Source organism: Cygnus olor, chromosome 2 (genome assembly GCF_009769625.2).
Source record: "Cygnus olor isolate bCygOlo1 chromosome 2, bCygOlo1.pri.v2, whole genome shotgun sequence".
NCBI classification, from domain to species: Eukaryota; Metazoa; Chordata; class Aves; order Anseriformes; family Anatidae; genus Cygnus; species Cygnus olor.
The window spans coordinates 125,007,125-125,028,889 of NC_049170.1; the positions used below are offsets into that span (position 1 = coordinate 125,007,125).

At 37.2% G+C, this 21,765-nt stretch overlaps 1 protein-coding gene across 1 annotated transcript in view; it reads left to right on the forward strand.

The window, feature by feature from the left end:
• The first annotated feature begins 9,047 nt into the window (after window positions 1-9,047).
• LOC121064414 (phosphatidylinositol 3,4,5-trisphosphate-dependent Rac exchanger 2 protein) overlaps window positions 9,048-21,765 on the forward strand; it is a 127,337-nt gene continuing 114,619 nt past the window's right edge. The window contains exons 1-4 of the mRNA XM_040545854.1: window positions 9,048-9,079; window positions 10,105-10,209; window positions 13,126-13,225; window positions 14,981-15,142. Coding sequence (XP_040401788.1) covers window positions 15,029-15,142 — 114 coding nt within the window. The 5' untranslated portion in view covers window positions 9,048-9,079; window positions 10,105-10,209; window positions 13,126-13,225; window positions 14,981-15,028. The remainder of the gene's footprint in view (window positions 9,080-10,104; window positions 10,210-13,125; window positions 13,226-14,980; window positions 15,143-21,765) is intronic.

Sequence of the window (21,765 nt, forward strand, 5' to 3'; positions counted from 1 at the left end):
GGGTATATAATCTTGGATTTCAAATTGAGGATCACGTTCACAGAGATGCTTCAGCCACTTTGCTCATAGGGGCTATCATCGAAGCTCACTTTAATGACTATTCTGGCTGCTTTGGCTTTTCTGATATATCTCTTCTTCAAAATTGTAATTCAAGTGATTTATAGTTAATGCTACGCATCTAAAGTCAGTGGAGAGTTTGCAGGTTAGTATTTTCTTGGAGTTCCAATACACTTGCTTATTTTACATGTAGTTGTGAGGCTTTTTTCATGATTTGCAGAAGATTAAAGCACACGAATGAAGTCAAGATACTTGAACATCTCAAGTGAAATAATTTCAAATGAATCTGGGAATGCTAATGTTAGTATTCTTAAATAGCAACGTTATTAGACACGTAAATTGTCATTAGTGAGCAGAGGTGTGTTTGGGATAACTAAGTGTGAAATGACTTTAATTTTTTGTTGTATTTCTTGGGAGCTCACTCTCCATGATGCTTTTTTGTTTTGTTTTGTTTTCCCTAGCTTTTGTTGACAGTAGTTAAGCCTTGCTTTTGGTCTGGGATTATTTGCTATGCTTTCAAGGACTTACAGTTTGTATTATGCACTACTGCGTATGTTGCTAAGCTAATGGCTGAAATCTGTTCAGAAGCCAAAAGCATCTTAATTCTCTGTGCAATAGGTAATTTAAATGAATTCTGTTTTCATATTGTTTATTTCTTTCTGTTTTCTTTTTGCCTTAAAGACAAAAGTGGTTTCACAATGCATTTAATTACCAGCCTCATAGGTAGTACAGTCTTTGATTATGTCAATTCTGATTTTGGTATGTTTTTAGGAGAGGCCAGAGTATATGCCATTATTGGGGAGTTTCTTGAAAATAAGACTATTGTCTTTCTAAGACTTGGAAGTGCTACAAATGATGGTTGCATGAAATAAGGCATTGTTGCGTACGATCCTGTTAATTTTGTACCGTTTGACCATGCTGGCACACATACGTGAATGACAAATGATAGGAATTAGGGGTCTGTATCCCACATATAAGATGGGTTTCATTATGCAGGGAAGTGTTCTGATTTCCTCAGGTTAGAAAAAAAAAGTTTAAATTGGATGTACCTGCTCTTTCTTCTGTAGTCAGGAAGGTGCTTTTTATTAATACTGTACTGAGACTTCCCTGTAGGTGTTATGAAGAATTGAACTTGTTGTAGAAAACTGCTGTTTCACACTCCTCCTTGCATCACATTTTTCTTGACCTAAGTCTGCAAACAGGGACTTGCAGCCAGACTTGACAATGAATATTGTTTGAGAAGAACGCTTTATTTATACAATGTTGGCAATAAAGGTTGTAGAATTTCCACACACTCTAATTCCTAATTAGCATCTAACCACATTAAACAAATTCACAATTAAGGACTCAGCAATCCAGTATTAGAAAAAGTGTGTTATGTGTTGAAAACTGAGCATGTAATAAGGGTTTGGTGGGCTTCCATTATGGTTGCCTGTTGTTAGTTTCAAGCTTTTTCAGTTTCTAGGTTAAAGCGTTGCTTTTTTATTTAGCTGCTTGTCTTAATTATTAAGGACTTAATAGTTCCTTTTTGTTGGTGCTGAATCTGTTCTTTTCCCTCATTCAGAGGCATTCAGAACTAAGCTTTAAATTTTAATTCTGAAAGCTATTTCTGGTTTCCTTCTCATAATTTTTGATAAAGATTATGGTTGTCAATTCTGGAGGTTATTTTTGAGTCGGAAAAGACTCAAACTTGTTTTCAAACATCTTTATGAACTTTGGAAATATAAAGAAGGGAGAAGATTAGCCTGTCTTGTAGTATTTACATGATTTCTAACAATTATACCTCAGATAGAATCAGAAAATCTTAAAGACTCTTGCAAACGGATCATTTGTGACAAATGGATTTCTCATCTTGACCATTTTACAATTTCTGCAAGTAGTGAGTTGCTTTAAGCTAAAAGAAATATAATTCAATGTCTAGAATTCAGAAGTTGTCTCCAAAATATTTTTGGAATTGTTGACCTCTTCTTAACTGGTGTTCACCTACCAAAAAAAAAAGTTTAAAAGAATCATCATTTTGGGAGTAGAAATTAAATGAACATTTTTTTTTAGTTGATTATGATAGACAGGACTGCATAAAAGGAGTAGAAAACAGATCTGTGAAGTATAAAGGTTTAAAATTTACAGATTCTTTTCTAATTATGATTGCAATTTAATAGGAACGTACTGTTACTTTGAGACCTACAATTCTCTGGGGTTTCCTAGTTTTTTGTTTTGATTCACTGGTGATGAACACAGCTGAATTCACGGAGATTTACCAATAAGAACCGAGTGTTCTGTAAATTCAGGAAACTGCTAACTTTTATGAGAGGTAAGCCTTGTTTGTAGATGTCATTTCTTTTCCATTCCCACTTGAGTATCACAAGATCAGTTGTATGATTAGCAGTATGTTAGTCCCTTTGTAAAATCCACCAACAGGACTATATTATGTATATCAAAGGGAATTCCTCACGTGAACATTTTTCATTCCAGAGTATCTTTTTTGCATCAGGAAATATGCAAAATACAATAAAGATTAATCATATACTTCTCCAACACACTGGAAACTTCCTCTCCTTTTTTTTTTTCCTTCTCTTTTTTTCTTACTTAATGTCTCATCACTGCTTGACAAAGGTCCATTTGAATGACAGAGCCAAACTGTGAAGTCTCTATACATATGGACCCCTCTTGTTTATTTATCTGTTGCAATACCAACAGTCTGTTTGCCCTCCCAAAAACTCAGTGATGCTAAGACTGGAATCTAACCTATTTGCATTTTTACTGGGATAAAGGCCCAGTTACCAAATACACACGTTGCATACATTTGCCAAAAATATTAGACTCTGCCTTATGCTCAGCTTGCAGATTGGGCATTCATCCTGTCTGCCAGTGTATGGCCTTTCTCTAAAGTTCTAGTTAAGCTGTGCTTTAACAAAGAAAAAAATCAGATGATCTTCTAGCAGCTTTTTACATGTGGCTTCAGTTCGTAGCAGCATGTGTGAGCCAGCCTCTGATCTGGCAATTCCCGTAGGCATGTTCTGATCTGCAAACATGTGAGTAACTCCATCATTATATGTCAGACAAACTTGTACTGAACAGCGTGACCATAGCTAGTCCTCAGAAGACCACTTCCCAAAGATGAAGTTATTAGATACCAGACGGGATTCTTGAAATCTGGGAAGAAAAGGGAGCAGATATCTTCTGATTTGGTTCAGGAAAATGCTGCACTAAATCTTGTTGAGATTCAGTACAAGGAAGAGGGTGGAGATATCTGATGTCCGGGTTGGCTGAGGAGAACTGGACTTGGACTGTAAATCTCATGCGTTCATCTGCTCTAGAGCTGAAGGGAAGGAGGGGATCAAAATTGAAAGCACAGTCATAGCTTAGGGAGGTGATTTTAAAGGTGAGGGAGATCAGTTGAGGGGGCATTTCCTTGTCAAGGGAGGAAACTGAGTTTGGAGTCTCAGTGGGTGTGAAAGGATGAAAAAGATGGGCAGTGAAAGAAGCTGAAAAATGTCAGTGACAAGGGAGATGCAGAAAAGGTGATCGAGATACAGGACAAGGTGAGGAAAGCTTTTCTTGCTCTTGGAAGAAGTTTTCTGATGTGACAGAGAACAACTTTAGCAGAAAGTCAAAAATTATACATGAAAGAGAAAGATTACCCCAAAATGTGGCAGCATATTCATCATGTATGACCTAGTTAGGAAGATCTGTGTTTCTTCAATGCAATCACATTTGCGTGTGTGTATGTGCATATTTCTAAGAATTCGTGTTTACTTAAGGAAACAAGCCAGGGTTGCTCTTTCAGGCAGATTGATGCCCCTTTCGGTTGTATGAATGGGGAAGGGAATAGTTTGGTCAGCTGTGGGAAGGCAATTAGCACTAGAGTGGAAAGTATTGCAGATGTGGTCCATCTATTCCTCTGTCTTTATAGGATCTGAAGCCAGCTTTGAAAGTAGCTGTAGGTACAGGAGGGAGAAACAGTTTATCTGACCTTGGCTGATGTTCCCTGCGCTGCTTGTGATTCATCCAGTCCTGCAGGCAAGTTGGGAGAAACAGGTGGTGCCTCAGCTGGTGAATTACTGGAGAGAGAAGAAGAGTCTTTTGTTCGGCAGCAGCAGCCAGCCTGATGAGCTGTTGCCACTGTTTCTGGCACAGGTTAATGGGAAGAGGAGGGGAAATGCACATGGCGCTTGCCACAGCTGCTATTGCTGCTGGAGTCTTCTCTACTGTTTTTTTTTTGCTTGTTTTTAATTAATTAATTAATTAACTTATTTATTTTTGTGGCAAAATCAAGCAAAGTGCTTCAACAAAACCAGCGTGGTGTTCTTCTGGGACCAGGAATCTGACATGCGTTAATTAGCTCGAACTGGTGGGGAAAATACCACTGTGATGTTTGTGAACTGAATGAGGCATGATATGAAAACGCATTTGGCTAGTCAGCTATAATCATGTGCATTTCTCTTCCCAAGTATGGGTGCCTAGGATCACTCTGAATACTGTGAAAAGAGCAAAATACTGCCCACCATCCAGCACGCTTATAGATATGTTAGGAACGTAAAGAGAAAACATGAATATTTCAGCCTTGTGTTTCTGAATTTATGATGGGAAGCCAATTATCACAGACACGGGTAAATTGTAATATATGAACAGTTTCCTTGTTGTGGCTTGCTTTTAGGGCTTCTTTTTTGACAGTATGAAAAATAAAGTTTTATTCAGCTTTAGTGTACAAAACATCTTGCTAGCTTTATTCAGCAGACTTCGATGCAGTAGATCGGGTGCTTCAGTTGGGCTGGTTTTCCTAAAGTAAAAATATACAGGAAGTGACCTTACTGAAAATATTTGTATATTTTTGCTGTCTGCCTTGTTTTTCTTATGACAATATAAATTTAGGAATTGTAACAATATTAAAAACAGTTTGAAGGAAAAGTGACTTTTTCTTTAATTCTTCCTCCAAGTGGAAAATAATATTTATTCTTAGCCTGACAAAAGAAGAATGATTGCTCTTAGAAAAATAGTTTTATATTTTGTGATCCAGGTGCTCTGACATAATTTCAGGACTTAATTTCTTATCTGTCAGGAAGGCAAAACCTCTTCATGCCCTGGGAATCTTCTGCAAGCAGACTTCTTTGTCTTCCCTGATTTCATTCCAGATGTCAGGGAAGTCATTTGTGCTGTTGGCAGCTTCTTGCGCAAGCCGTAGCAGTGGTGCTTTTCATTTTTTTCAACAACACACAGAGCTACTATGGAGGGGAAAAAATGAACAAAAAACAACCATCCTACTCTTATTTTGATAGGACTAGAAGTGAAATCCCTGTAACAGGAACTCATTGTGCGTTGTGTATGAGACATGCTTCACAAAATGGCAGCAGATCAACAGACAGGCAAACACGTTAATGGTTGTTTGGTACAACGAAGAAATTCTTTTCTAGTTCTTTGAATTTGGGTTTTCAGTCTTTATGTGCACTAATGTGTTATTCTCTCTGCTTGGTGTTGGGCTGAGACCTACACTAATGTTGACGAGTGTTGAAGTAAGCTCAGCAAGCTGTGCAGCATACTCCAGGAAACAAAGATGAGTCATGATTACTGACGTGTGCATGATAAATGAAACTGCATTGTTTGAGATGATTTTTTTTTATAAGCGTAGGGATCAAGTATTGCAGTTGCTACAGTTGTTGGGTCAGTCCAGGAGCTATTTAGCTGTGTCCTCGCAGTTTGTAATGCTTTGCTCCTTCATGTAACGTGGTGCTCAGTAATGAGTCCAGACGTTGAGCGGCAGATACTGAGTTATAGCAGATCTTTAATGCTATCTCACAGGAGTTTCTGACTTTTTTTCTTATGTGCTTGATTCTTTAGTGAGTCATAATTGGGTGAGATCTCCATTTTACTCTGCTTTATTTTTTTTACCTGTGCTTTTTCAGTGGTTGCTAATGCGTTATGTAGGGTATCTTCAAAATCTTCTATAATTTTATTTCTTTTTCTGTTAGCTCGGCAGCTGTCAACTCCTTAGTAGTTCTGTGCATCACTGTATATTTTTCTTTTCATGTCTGTTATTTCTATGCCGGATTCCTCCTTTAAGCTGTGTCTGCAAATGGCCTGATTTTTATTTGTTTACTGATCTCGAAGAACTGTTCCTGGCTGTCCTCACTTGATGTTCAAATAATGCTGGAGTCTTTTGAATAGTCATTTCTCTCTCAGACCCACTGTGTGTTCATGCAAGTTCAGAGGCACTTATTTTTCCATGGTCACAGTGGACTGACTAACTTCTACTGACACAGCGGGCTTAAGGTTATTTTATACTGTAACAAAAGCAATTACTTCCCCATCCTCCTGCCTGATGAGAGCTGTCTGTGCTCCCTAGCAGAATCACAGAGCAGAGGTTTTAGTGTCAGTGGTCAGTGGCATTACAGGCAGAGGGTTGGTAAGGGCATTTGGCATCAAGGAAACATGGGGCAAAGCCAGAGGTTCCAACAAGGCTTTGCATTACGGTTAATGACCAATGTGTGGATGGATGGATGGATGTCTCCTACTTGCACTGCCCTGAATTCTCTCTAACCACTCTTCTGGGAAAGGTGCAATAATTCACATAGCTTTGAGATATGTGTGGTTTCCTACTACTTTCATGTAAGTGCTTAGAGAGATTCAGTGCATTGTGGGACATAGTGTTAAAACTTTTTCAAGAAGCAAATGTGCATTGATGGGAACAAGAGCTGGCAAATCTTTAGGAAAAACTAGCGTCGTGGCTACACTACCCCTGCCATATGAGGACAGCCACATAACATGTCAGTGTGTGCCAAGTTGCTGGAAAGGGCTGAAGTCACCCTAGCCCTGCCTGCCTTAGTGACCTGTGGCTGGGTTGTGCAAGAGCTTGGATTTTCCTGGATGCAGTTTCTGATAACCTCTGCAGATGAGAGGTCTGGGACAGTTCTGCTTGGACGAGTGAGGAATCTGTTTATTGCAGTTGATGTATACTCTTGTTGACCTCATGACTCTCAGCAAGTATCTTGAATCACTCAAGAATAACTAATGCCCCAGCTCCCAGCTCGTTTTCTGTTTCACCTTCTTCAGCCAGCTGAGTATTCACCTTCCTTCAGGGTTACGGGAAATGAAGATCTTTTGGGATAACATAAATGCTGATGAGCAGCATGTTTGGTCTATGGGGAAATAATGCAAGCAGAGAGATATTACAGATAGTAATAGTAGACGTGATTTTTAGAGTTAGTTCTCGTGACTTTTTTTTTTTCCTTTTCAGTGTGGAAGTATATTTAAAACCGTGCGCTGGTTTAGTCAGAGCTTTCAGAAATGAATTTCAAGTCATAGAGCTTAACAGGCGTTCACTATGTGTGGGATTGTTTATGCACTGTACAGGCAGTACACACAACAAATTTGCCATAACCCCTGTGGATATTCATAGCAAGGAAGGATATAAAGGGCTGTTGTCCACCAGCAGTTAACAAATGAATTAATGGCCTTTTTTAATATCAATAAAATGCTAAAAAGAAAGCACAAATAGTCAGGAAAAAGAGGGATTTAATAAAGCTGAAGGTCTACATCACCGTAGAAAGTGATATGAAACATGCAATATACTGGCAATAATCCAAACTTAATTCTGTTTATGTCTTGGATAACTAGATTTGTTTCGTCAGTAATAAAAATGTTCCCAGTTACATAGTCCTCTTCAGCAGAGAAAGGATCCCTGCTTGGGAATGAAAATATTTAAGTCCCAGCAGAGAGAAAAAAAGGCATGCTGTGACGGCTATCCTTCCACACAGGGGTTATTTATTACCTCTTTTATGGAATTTGCACCACGCCAGAATTTAGATGAGTTCGTGTACAGTGTACAATGCACAGTGACTTGGAGCTAAACAGTTGTGAAAGACATGACATTTGTGCTCTCGAGGTGCCTGTTTTTAATGACTGAAGAATATGTGTGCCTGTATGAAGGATTATCAGTGTAAGATTTTAGTCTGCAGTATGCAGATATTTTCAGAATGTGTCTAAGTCTTTGCAATGAATGAATTCATAAAAATTATTGATAGCCTTTGGACCTGGAATGTGATTTATTTCTTTTGGGAATGACTTACTGTGCATCTTTTCTTGTTTCCAGTTCTTGAATGTGAAATATGACAGAACTTACTATTTTTTTTAAATTTCATTAGTGATATCACTTACTTCTTATTTGATCCCCAAGGGTGCTTTTCCTGAGGAGGGGAGAGTGAACACTGTCATTAAGCAAAACCAGGTGCAGCTGACTGTGTTGTTTAAACCAATTTACTTTACAATAGATTTGATTATTAATACATCAGAAACCTTACTTGTGGTTACTATGGTAAAAGTTGCACTTCATAATAGTGTCTTCAGCCTAATTCTAATTTAGAAATTAGGGGCTCATTTTGGCTTTTCTTATAGTAAATTTGTAAAGTGCTAGGACTAGATTTTGAAAGTGACTCATTTTGCTCTTGCTTGATTGTAATATGAGTGCAGGGTGGAAGCTGTATTTGAGAGAACATTCAGTTTCTCAGCTTCATCAAGATTTCATTGTTTAACTCTTTCTGTACTTTATGTAGATAGGCTTTTTTTTATCATGTTGGGATAACAGAGCTCCTAAACGCTTTATAAATAAACTACTTAGTTTAAAGCAGAATAATATTTTAATGTGCCTCTGTATCCAAGCATAAGAAACGAGTGTTTGGGAAACAAGTTATAAGCATAAAATGCCAAAAGTTATTCAAGTATTCCTGAAATAACTGGTTCCCCTATCTGTCTTGTTCATGCAGGGCTTTCCTTCACCGAATGATCCAATGTGCTACAGCCAAGTGGATAAAAATGTCACAGAAGAGACAGTTAAGGTTAGTCTCCTAATTACATATGTGTTTTATTTGTATCTGTTGTTTTATTTATCTATGTTTATTCTTTTGCAGATGTTGTTTTCAATATGAAGATATCTTGCAGTTCACAAAAACTTCCTGTCCCTCGTGGAGGAGTGCTTGCAGCCCAGAACCGACGTGCGCAGCATGAAGTTGGAACTTGCTTTCTTCATTATGTATGCTGTCTTCTCTTACAGCCTTATTCACTTTTTTTTTTTTTTTCCTTTTCTGATTGTCTTTATTAATTACTGTCATGATGATGAGGGTACATAGACATGAGGACAAAATACGACTTGATGCATAATGTAGAGTACTTTGAGGTCATCTCTTGGTACTGTCATTGCCAAAAAAAGGCGGGGGGGTGCAGAAATTAAGAAAAAACATGTAAAATGGGCAAGCTTTTGCTGTTTCTTCCTTTTTATATTCAACAAAGTAGCCTCTAATGTCATGTAGCTATGAATTGGGATGCTTTTTCACAAATACTGACTTCTTTTCTTTTAAATGCAACAGAAGTTAAACCTGCTGGTGATAACATTTTCCTTCAAACAAACGTGTAAGTTTGTATCGTGGCAGAGGCTTCACGTAACCCCATCTTTAGGACCCTTGCAGCCAACGAGTCAAAAGTATTTTCTTAAAACTAAGCATGGCCTTAAATGTTTTGCCTGCCAGAAACTTGAACATTTCCTATGACTGCTTTTGAACAGCAAAAGGAATGACAAAGGTCTTGCACTTGCTGGGGCCTGCTGGATGAGAAGCCACCTGAGAGCTGAGTGGTAGCTGGGGTGCTGCTGGCATGTGGGGCTGTGGGAGAGGAAGGGACCCTGTACTGGGCCACTGGTATCTGATGGTGGCCTGCAGGAGTGCTGCTGAGTCAGCAAATAAGATACTAATTGTATGTTTTCTTCCCTTTTTATTTTTTTTCATCCCATGTTTTGGTGATATTCCAACCCTCTGAAATTTTTCAGAAATTCTCAAGTGATGCTTCCAGACTGTTCAACTTCATAATTCTAATTAAAAACAGAAATAAAAAGTAGAAGAAAGGCTGGAGCTCAAATAATAGATGTAGGAGGAATAGCTGGCCTTCCAAAATGAAGACTATGTTAGCTGTTCAACTTTCAAAAGTGTGCTTTCCATTTTTTTTTTTTTAATTAAAAAAAATCCAAATGGCAATGAAGAACAATCTATTTCTTTGTTTCTGCAGAAAGAGAAATTTCGTATCTATGATGAATACTGCAGTAACCACGAGAAGGCACAGAAAGTTCTGCTTGACCTTAACAAAATAAGAACAGTGCGGACATTTCTTCTGGTAAATAAACTTTGAATTGGTGTTCTAACTTGGTATTTTTTGACTGGGCAGTGAATGGTTAGCACTGTTGTCTCCACCATGTAACAACAATGAGCACACCTGCTTGTAGTGGGCAGTGGGCGTTTCAGCTGGGGGTGACGTTTTCAGAGGAAGGGTTATGTACATCGAATTTTTCACTGCTGCCCTTGGACCCATGCATTATCACAGCATTAGGCATTATGCCTAGATCTTGCTGGCCAAGAAATAAGGGTGTAAATCCAGCTGTGTCTGTAGGAAGAAAAAAGAATAGAATAAGATTTGTTAGGAGTGGTAGGGAATGAAATTAGAGAAAGGAATCTGAAAGTTTAGGCAGAAGCTTCTGAAGATATGGTACCATTCTGGTACTGTAGCGAAGGCTGTGCCAAACAGAAAAATGGTTTGTTATGGATCGTAGAGTAGCCATCCTGATCTTAGACACGGGCTTAATCAGAGGTCAAATAAAACAGCTACGCAATTAGTCTTTTGCTTTACAAGACAATTAAGGAGGGGTTTTAAAATATTGAGCATGAGAGTCCTCATTGTTTTTCGAAAGCAAAAACAGTTTGCATGTAAATACTGAGTTTCCTGATAGCTGACGTGATTTGTTAAAGAAGATTCAGTATGGAATGATTTTTGTGTTTTCCTTCATGACATCCTGTGATAACAAGGTCAGCTTTGAAGTGCATGGCCTTCTCTATTGGAACTTACACACTTGAGCAGGTGCCCTCAGATATGATATGAAGTCCAGAGTGATCAGATCTGATTATTGCATTTTGGGACTAAGAGTGAACTTAAGCAAATGTCACTATCAGCAAATAGGTTTTAAACATCACAAGCTTTATTTTATTAATTTATTAGTTTTTAGTGTGCAGTAGGCTTTCACTGCTGCTGTTGACAGAGTTCTTGGTGAAATTGTCCTAGTGCAGCTTACTAAATTTTGGAAAGATACTGGTTCTGACTCCCTATCTCCATTAACTTGCAGGCAAATTAACAGCAGTGTGGGAATTTCCTCATTGTAGGGTTGTACTGGGTGACATGAAACTCCATCTGCCTTTCTTTACTGTCTCTTGTTCAGCAGTGTTCCATTCATAGTGAAAAACAGCTTCAAAGTTGTTCTTTCCTCAGCAGTTGACACCGTATCCTCAACTTGCCCTAGACTTGAGGATGGGCACACACATGGTTCTTATTTTGGGAGCTTTGGGAGCAGTACGGCTGAACTTAAGAGGATGGAGTGAATGCTGACTGCAGAGACAAAGAGCAAAATATTCTGGAGAAAGATTGCAAAGAGCTTGTTTTGTGATAAAGGAACCCAATTATGCAGCTGTGGCAGTTCATGATATGTTGGTGTCATGTATTCCAGGAGCAGGTATAGGGCTTCCATATCAGCTTTGTGTTCCTCATAGATTCGGGATGTGTCTGTAGAATAAGTGGCAGCAGTCTAACCTAGAGAATGAACAGGAGGTTTCTCTAGGTTGACTGTTCAATTTGAAAGCAAAATTGAAGCCTTCTAGCCAGACAGAACAGTCGAGGTCATTAGAGATGTGGTTATCTGTAAATAGTGGGAGTTGAAAGCAAACTTTCTAGCCTTTAAGTATAAAGACAAATATTACATGAACCTGTAGCCCACATTGCCATTATCTTGTTCAAGTAGTCAGTCATTTTTAGTAAAGCTTTTGATTGACAGGTTAAATGAGATGCTTTAGGATAAAGGATCCTTTAGGATAGGACAGAAGGTGATTGACCAGGAATACAGAGCAGACACTTAAAGGTGAGAGTACAGACTGCACAGCAGCACTGTGTATTGTGCATGTGCATTGTGCGTTAGGCACTGAGCAGAGTGGCCAGGCACTTTTGTAGCCTCTGTTCCATCAGCAACATGTCTGCATCCAGATTTGTGGCCCGTGTCAAGATACCATCTGTCTGTGTTAAAGTACTTTTGTTTATTGTTCTTGGTTTAGATATCTTGATCTATGAAGCCTTAGTTTATCTCATGCCATTGCATCACAATTCCTTCTCATCTCTTGATAAAATAATTTCCATCATTACCGTAGGTCTTTATGTACTTAAAGTTTAATTCCAGCAATTCCAAATATTTGCTGTGATGTCCCTTGCATACTTGGTTATCTCAAATAGCCCTTATTCTTTTCTCTCTCTCTCTCAGCTGCTTTTTCATGGATGCTTCCACCCAGTATTTAATGTATTACTTGCTTTGATGGTTGGAAGTCTTGTCTAAACTCACATATTCTTTAGTCCATGACTAAGTATATTTTATTCATTGCACATCATGTTTAAATACAGAAGCATGTAAACAGAAGACCTTTATTGTATTCAGATGACCTTGTTGAAACCAAGGTCAAACCATTTTTTAATACCACTTTCTATCTCAAACAACATATGTAATGATCACTCTGAGTTCTTTGATGTTGTTGTTATTGAAGTGTGAAAGTGTATTTTTAGCATTTTATTTATTGCCTTTTATTGTCAGCATTTAAATAAAAGGCAACTGTTAGTTGGATTGGATGGAGAAGGGGTACCTGCATCATGATGCATGCGTAATATCGTTGCAGTTTTCTTGTCATGGATGATAGTCAATGTACCTGTCTGTGCATGTAGTTCAAGTCTGTTCTTGTGAGAGTCTTGCAAACCTCCGTCATCACATAGTTAACACAGATGCATGTAATCCCTACATGGGTTAGCCATTTTTGCTGTGTGTGTATGCCTTATCTTTATTTCTGGTAATTTTCAATGGCAACTGCTTATGTTATGGAAATTTGGTATCTAATGGAGATTAAAACCAGTAACAGAACTCCTCTCTTGAACTCTTGCATAACTCATGATTTGAGAAAGTGTAATTTTCTCAGGATTTTTTAATAATTTTGTTGAACTTTTGCACTCTAGAATTGCATGCTCCTGGAGGACGTAAGAACACAGATGTGCCATTGGAGGGGTATCTAGTACGCCAATACAAAGAATATGCAAGTATCCTCTTCTTTTGAAGGTACTTAAGAGTTTTTATCCAGGATTTCATAATCTCTCTATAAAACTGGTTACTAAGAATATTTCAGAACAGCTGGAACTATCTCCCTATGCAGTGAATAATCTCTATAAGATACTGGACCCAGACTTGCTCTCATTAAAGGTAGTGGCAACTCTTCTGACATCAGTATTAAAAGGCACTGAGAAGGTCTGGATCAATTAAAATTATTAGTCCCTTCTGTATCTAGTGGTGAGGTTGCCTCCTGATTGTTGAATCGAAGTGAACCATTTAAGTGAGTTTAATGAGGACTAGGTTTGAAAATGTCCTTGCTTAAAGGCTTGGTGATAGCAGAGCTTGTTGCCACATGCTTTGCTGCATCTAATCTGCCATCAGCAAGTGTCAACTGAAAATATTTATGAAGATGTTTTTAAAGAAACACTTCAGAGTAATGGTAAGATGCTGTATGTGGTTTTATGCATGTTTGCATGTTTATGCTTATCTTACTGTTATGGCTTAAAATAATGTAATGTGTTAAATGTACTAAAAAGCATTACATATTCAAATCTCCAAGTTACTGAAATTTTCTAATTTCTAATGTTAGTAAATAAAATAATATAATAATCAGGAAAGTAAATATTTAAAATACATTTATGCGTAACAAATTTGAGTTTAATCTTGTTTATTGTTTCAAACAGAGAGAAAAGCAAGAGTACACTCTGCTTTAGAAGCTACTTGAAATATGATTGTTAGACTGTATTTTTTCACAATGCATGCGTGAGTTTAGATCTGAAACATTGCCAGTTATGAGGCATATGCATTTCATTGCGCTGACATAAAAACATAAAGTAAACGTGTTAAAATAAAGATTTTTTTTTTTTTAAAAAACAAGTTACAGGATACAGTTGCTATGAGGTTGAATCATCCCAGGTACCTGTGGTTTTACAGTTCACTTGGCGAATTAATTTTTTTTTTAATATTCTATTTTTTGAATGGAGTACAGACAAAGCAGGGGAAATTGACTAATGAATTACACTAGGGACACATTGAAATGAAGATATTTATGTACAAAAAAATTCAATACAGGGGGTAGTGGCAGCAGGGTTAAGACTTCTTGCTAAGCGTCCAGAAAGAATGTACCCAAGCCTCCATCAGGATATGCACTGAAGGCTGCACTTAGTCAGTCCAGCTGTAAAAGTGGAGTTGGTAGTTTGAGATGGGAATCTCCAATGAATACTGGCAACTCCGCTTTTGGTTTTCGGTATCGCTGCCATTACCAATAACCATCCAAAATCAGTGAGTCACCTAAGCTATTGTTCACTTCTCTGGTGTATTGCAGTAGATTAAACAATAGACTGGGGCTAAAGAAACTTTTTTTTTTTTTTTTTTTTTGTCCTAGGTTGCAGGAAAGGCACGTGTTGATTTTGACGTCAGTAAACTAACATTTTAAAACAGAGTTGTTATCTTTGTTGTTGAACAATTCCATCCCATGGAGTATTAAAACAATAAAGGCGAATATGAAGAAAACATTTTTGGGGAAAGAAAAGTAGCAGAAATGCCAACTTTTTCCTATGTAGAGATAATTTTTATTAATAGCAATTTATTTCTCTGAGTTTTAGTGTCCTACTAGAACACAACACTAGAGGGTTATTTACTTTTCCACATAGTAAAAGAGAAGTCTGTCCATGTTTTGATTCTGTATTCTAGTCAATTTAAGCCTCTTGTAATATTCATTTAGAGATCAAAGACAAGTTGTTTTTTCTTTTAATGTCTAAATAGGAGTTACTGAAGCGGACTCCAAGGAAGCACAGTGACTACGCAGCACTAATGGAAGCCCTCCAGGCCATGAAAGCTGTCTGTTCCAACATAAATGAGGCCAAGAGACAAATGGAAAAATTAGAGTTTCTGGAAGAATGGCAGTCTCATGTTGAAGGATGGGAGGTAATGTCACAAGATGTGTTGCTTTGTATGAAGGAGGAGGGAGTAACAATTTTCAAGAAGCCTGTATTGCACTGTTTTTGTGATCCTGAGGTACTGTGAAATCCCCTCTTCTGTGAAATCACAGCTTTTATTTAGTATCTGTAATATATGAAATATATATCTGTAGTATCTGTAATATATGAAAAATATTTTGATTGTTGATCATGCTCTAAGAATCCCTATTTTTTGTCAGCTTGTACATAGACCCTGTCAGCTTGTAGCTAGTCTCCATAGCTGAGCTAAGGTAACATAAATGTGTTAAGCAGACTCTATGTAAGAGGTCTTGTTTTGTTTGGTTTTGTTTATTTTTAAATGATTAGCAAATATTATGACTTTAATATTTTATTTTTGCGAAGAGACAGTAAGTCTGCTCCTGAGTTAGACATATTAATAGTAAAAAGAAGATCCAACCTTTCCCCTAAATAGCAACATGATCAAGTAGTTGTGTTGCCAAAACCTTCCTTTTGCATTATATTGAGTGCTATGATTATTTTATAAAGAAGTATAGATACAGATACAGGTATTTCTTCAAGTTGCTCTGGGTGTTTTGTATCCAAATGTCTGAGCTGCACAGATAGAGGTAGGAGGTAAACACAAGTGAAGTCCGAGTAAAATAAATGTAAAGCAAGCAGTGTTAACATTTTTTAAAAGTCATTTTTGAATATTATGCACAGGGTTTTTTAAGACTAATTTCAACATGGAAGTAGTTCTTTGCTTTTCTGAAAACCGTACTATGTACTACTGTTCTACTCCTCTTTCTAGGAGAGCTGCTTAAGAAATAGGGGAAGGGATTTTATCTTAGTAGTACCAAACACCAGCGGTGAGTTCTATCTTGCCTGAATTTGAGTCCTTTTCAAACAATAGAGAGAAACAGGCTATTTGGTGATAAGATCTACCTGACATACTTTTGAGCTGTACTTAGGCTGAGATGAGTTTCATCCTGGATGTCCCTGCTTCTCTCCACTGATAATGAGAGAACCTCATTGACTGGCATCTACATTTGGTCCAGTGAGTAACTCCATCTCCTATGCCTCTGTATCTCTGTCCAGTCTGATAATTGACCTTCAGTTAATCACCCACACTGGCTACCTGCCAAGCTTTAACAACTTGACTGCTGTCTACAAGACTGGTGACCAGTCTGAAGGCTGTCAAACTGTAGTGAGAGGATCACATGCTCATTGTAAAGCGAGGACTAATGCAATCTCTGAAGCTCTCCCCTCCAATCCTGTGCTACTTCTGATGTGTATAGGCAACGACTCTTTGCTTTTTGAAGGTTTGCTGGCTGGAAAGATAGAAAGAAAAAATTATTGTTATTTTTTCTGCATGCTAGTCTGATAGACTGAGATCTGATTTTTTGGCTATGTAGTGGGAAATGGCTTCATACAGTGCATAGGAAAGAAAGGGTTAGTGACACTGGTGGGACCCTGAATCAGAGGAGGCTTTGAGATGGACCTGCCTGAACTTCAACTGACTGAGTTCCACAGGAAGTATAACAACAGAAAATAGAATATAGGCAAGAATAGTCAACTGTCATTTAAGCATTCATAATAACAGATACAGCAGAGAGAAAAAATAGTTTATACGTATCTCTGTTCCCTCCCTGCTGTTGCTAAGCTTGTGGGTCTATGATGCTATACAGTGTTTTCTCAGTGGCAGGAAACTTTATGCAGGACCTTCTGTTTCCCCCCAGAAACTTCCTCTCTGTTTCTCTCTACTCTATCCTTGTGCTCTAGGTTCCCAATTTTACATTATACACCCACTTACACGTGCAGCTTCTTGAACTTACTCTGCATAAGGTTGCCCTCTGCTTCTCCAGCAGAGGATTCAGTCTTCCCCTGCCTTCCAGAAGGGTTCAATGAAAAGCCACTATCTGAAAGGAGAATAAAATTTACTGTGAACAAAGAACTCCCTAAATACTGTCCATGATGCTTTCCTATCTGCTGCATGTGTAATCTGATGATCTGTGAAACAAACCTTTCATTTATTGTTAATTGAGTAGTATGGGAAGATCTGATTCATTCTAAATATGGATTAAATAACTAATTTTACTTTAATCAAATTTTTTTGTGCTTCTATAGTACACTGTAGGATTTGAAATACGTCTTATCCATCTTATGAAATACTTACAGTATTTTTCCTTTTGCTGCGTGACAACATTTTCAAGAACTGCACTTCCATTTCTGTAATTGGGGTAGGTATAATTTAGAGCAGAGAAATCTGCTTATGCCAGAACTCAGAGCATGGTAGTCTTGTTCTAGGACTGTCAATACATTCCATGAAAATTCACTGTGCCTCAAGATAAGGAATCTTAGCAAGTACGAAAACTCTATAATTGCTGGACTATATTCAGGCAAAACTTTCTGCCTTTAGTTATAACCCTCAGTCTCAAAACAAGCCATTAAAGACAAATAATAAATGACATAGAGTGTGTAGTCATGCCAGGATATTGTTTGCAGAATTTTTAAAAAGAAAGAACTTGGATAAAATAAAGCTTTAAATGTTATCATTGAGAAGTCTACTTGACCTAACACCTTCCAAAAGAAGCAAATATCTTAACAGCTGATTGTTTAGACTATGTAAAAATAAGTTTCTTTTTTATAATTACCTTGAACTTGCGGTCATCAGCTATATCTTGGAAAGATTAGGGCATGTAAACATTAAAATGCATGTTTTTGCTTGTGCAACACCTTCATGGAAGAAGCAATAGCAAGTTAAATCCTTATGTTACTAATATTTTAAGGCAAGGAAAGCTTGTTAAATAATCCTTATTGCCTATCACAGGTTTTATTCCTTCTGTTATTTTCAGATTTTCAATTAAGTCTTCTGCAGTGCTGCAGTGATTAAATTTTTCTACTTGCTTTCAGTGCCTTGAGTTTTATACATATGTCAAATACATCTTAATGAACACACTCAAGTATAAAGTTACAGTATGATTAACTCAGTGCATTATTAGTCATGTAACTTGGTTAAGAACTGACTGTTCTCAAAGTTCTAACCCTGAAAAGGGAGTCCACTTCCCCACATTAAGCTTCTTCTGACTCCTTAAGAAGACATCCACTAGTAAATATGTATGCTGTTGAAGATATATTAACGGACAAAGGAAGCAATATGGACAGAAGCATGCAAGACATAGACTTATTCTCTCTCTGCTCTGAATGTGTTCTGTGAACCATAACATAGTAATTTCCTTCCAACATTGATTTTTTTCCCTAGATTTAATTTTAGGATTTCACTTGTGCTTGAACTCTGAAATAGTGCCATTGTCTTAAAATAGTCTGTTTTCAGTAGAGTTATGTGGTGTTTATTATAGCTGAGCTGATCAGGTTTGATGTTATCATATGGCAACCACAGGGTACCCAATCTGGCAAAATTGCCCTGATATTAATATACGCATCTTTGAAATGGTAAGAATTCCAGAGCATTTGTGAGAGCTAACAATATCTTGAATGAATCCCAACAACAACTACAAAAAATCTCTGAATGCGATGCATGAGAGTGGATTTAATTAAATAAACATCTGGTTTTCTGCATAGCCTAAAAATAAAGAGACAAACTTGTTGGAGATTTCCTTCCAGAAGGAAATGCTTAGCACATTGCTTGGCCCCAACTAGAAGGAGGAAAGGGGGAAAAAGAAAAGACTATTTTTAGAATCTGATCAAAGCATGACTTGAATTCCTATACATAAGTGTCATAAAATGAAGCTTGCATTTGTTATGATAAAAATACAGATTCATGGAAAAATGGAACATCTGCTTCAAGAAGGAAAATTTCGAGTATAATGACTTTCTTATTTAATTTCCTAAGTGGTTAAATTTATTGGCCTGAATTCAGAACTTGTGTAGGTGGCTGTCTCAGCTGGAGAATGGCTCAGCAGCTGAAGGAGCCTGTCAGTAAAATTTGCGTGGATGTTTCAGTGAGAGAAGAAAAAATAAAATTATTGCATTTGTTGTAAGCTGAAAACAGAACAACCCAGTTTGAGTCACAGGCCAACTTAGTAACTGTAGCATCGAGTATTCCATCTCTTTCTATTCCACCATATCATCAAATGGTATTTTAATAGAGATTTCTGTTTTAAACTACAGAATTTTTAGCCCTTTCCCCTGTTTATTTCTATGTCTCACACACACATGAAGGTACTGAAAAGTAAGTTAATATCTGCAATTTCTGACTTTTATCACCGTTAGAGCAGTGGCCACTGAATCAGTACAGTCAGACCTCCATGTTTGACTGAAATTTGCCAAAAATATGTGGAAAAGTAGTTTTTTCTAACAACTGAAATGAACAAATAACTGCTTTTGACTGCATGGTAATAAAGAACATTTTTTGCTGTCTAAGATGGGTATTTAATGACTTAAGGATGAAGGGGGTATTGTTTTCTCCCCCCAGTGCATTTTAAATGTATTTATTTTGTGATAAGGACTGCTCTAAAGTTAGACATTTGGAGTCTTCAGTGACTCAGTAGGAAAGATGGAGGACAAACAAGTCTAGATTCATGGTAGAAGTCTGCTTTTCAGGTCTTTTTTTTTCTTTTTTTTTTTCAACTGAATCCATATGTTTTGTTGGAACATTTTTAGAACAGGTTTGTTTCTACAATAATAGAATTATTGATTATTGTTGATTTTTTAAATCAATATATTACAAAAATTCTGGCTTCACTGAAAATATCCCATCAGCTGTAATTGCAGGTACTTTAAATGTATAGAAACATGAGTTGTAGCCTGGTAGCACTGACTTTTACATTTAGGTTAAGCAACTATATGATCTTCACGTGCAAGCAATGAGTATAAATGTGTGTATTCATGAAAACTTTAAAAAGGCGAATTGCATTTCAGATACAAATTGCTTACATTTGAGATTTCCTTGATCGTTTGAGTTTAAGCATTTAATGAAAACTTGTTTGTCTCAGAAGGTTTTGATAATATTTGTTCTAAAATATTGCTTGTAGGTATTGTAGTTAATTTTTAGCTGTGGAGCCAGTAGCCTCTCCTGCTTTTGGGACAAGAGTATCCTCTCATTCGTTATTGAAGCCTTGAACCTTCCCCATGAGAAATTCTTTGTGCTGCTGGATTAATGAGTTATCCTAATGCTCTGGGTATAAACTGTAGCTTGGGCGTTCCTGCTGTAAACCCACGTTCAAAGTGTGGATACATCCTTCATGAAAAAGTTCTTACAGTTTTCATTCCTCCTTAGAACTGTATGGGATATGGTGGTCCTTTGTCCTGTCTGCTTTATCCTTCTTTGGGCTGTTTTTTACCTCTTGGGGAGGCAGTGGAGTGCTTACCCCAGGTGTAGGGACAGCAGTACTTCCATATAATACACCCTTCCTCTTTTGTCCCTTTCAGCTCCATGCCCATCCAAACTGTAGGAGCAGGCTGACCCTCACAGTGTTAGATACATAAGGCATGGTGGGGGGAGCAGAAGAAAAGATTTTTCGGCACTGGCAGTGTTATGTAGGACAGCCAGATGTGACTTCTGATCCTGTTATCTTATTCCCTTGGACTTCAGTAAATACAACAGCAATAACAAAATTCACTGGCCTGCGGCCATACCACCATGGGTTGTGATCTTGTCAGAAGGTATAGGATAACTGAAGTTAACATTGTTGAGTGTTTGGAAGGGAGGTCTCTGGGGGGAAAAAAGTATTTCTAGAATGTTTTTTTCATCATCTAGCAGTTTGTGTTAGAAAAGGAGGAAAACGAAGAGGAAAACAATAGCAAAGGGTAGTAATGTGATACAGATAATACTTACTGTCATATTGCAATATCGAACTTAAATAATGAATCAGGTAAATCTTAGGTATTCAAGTAACCTGAATTACATACATTTAACATATGTATAGAACATGGTATTTTAAGACATGATTCTGGCATACTAGCAGAACTCAATAGGACTGTTGGGAAAAAGTTATATTTTCCTACAGTGAAAATGATTTTTTTTCAATAAAAAGAGATGAAATGATTTCATGAAATCCTTTATATGAAAAAATACACCCTTTTGTTGAAAACTGAAACTGCTGAAACAGTTTTGAAGCCTTAAGCTGAAATATTTAGTGTCCATAGAAAAATTATAATTTTCCAGCAAAGCTGATTTTTTCTGTAAAAACAAGGAAACAAATAAAACCTTTTAAAAATACAGCCTTTTAAAAATAAATGCCAACAAATTTTAAAAGCAGCATAACATTGATTACTCTTTTTAATGTACAAAAGCTATGAAATGTAATGGAACGAAACAACTTGTTTTTCTGTAGTTGTCAGCAAGAATTAAGTTCAGTTCTAATTTATGCTTAATTTATATTACTGTGTGTGCTAAGGTGTTTCGGTGTTTGGTTTCAAATAAAACTGTAAATTAATATGCCAGCTTCCGGTGTTTATTCTGTCTTAGGAAGGGAAATATGGTCTAGTGGCTATAGATGACATTCATTTTTGCCTCATTTGATCCTAAATGGAAACAAGAATGGTTAGTTAGCACTGATACTGAAGTTGCTTGATTTAGAGATCCGAATTACGTTCCACTGTTATAGTTGTGCAATCTCTCTTATCATCTCTGTAAATAGCCCGCTTTCTCCTTAGAGCAGAGTGAGCTAT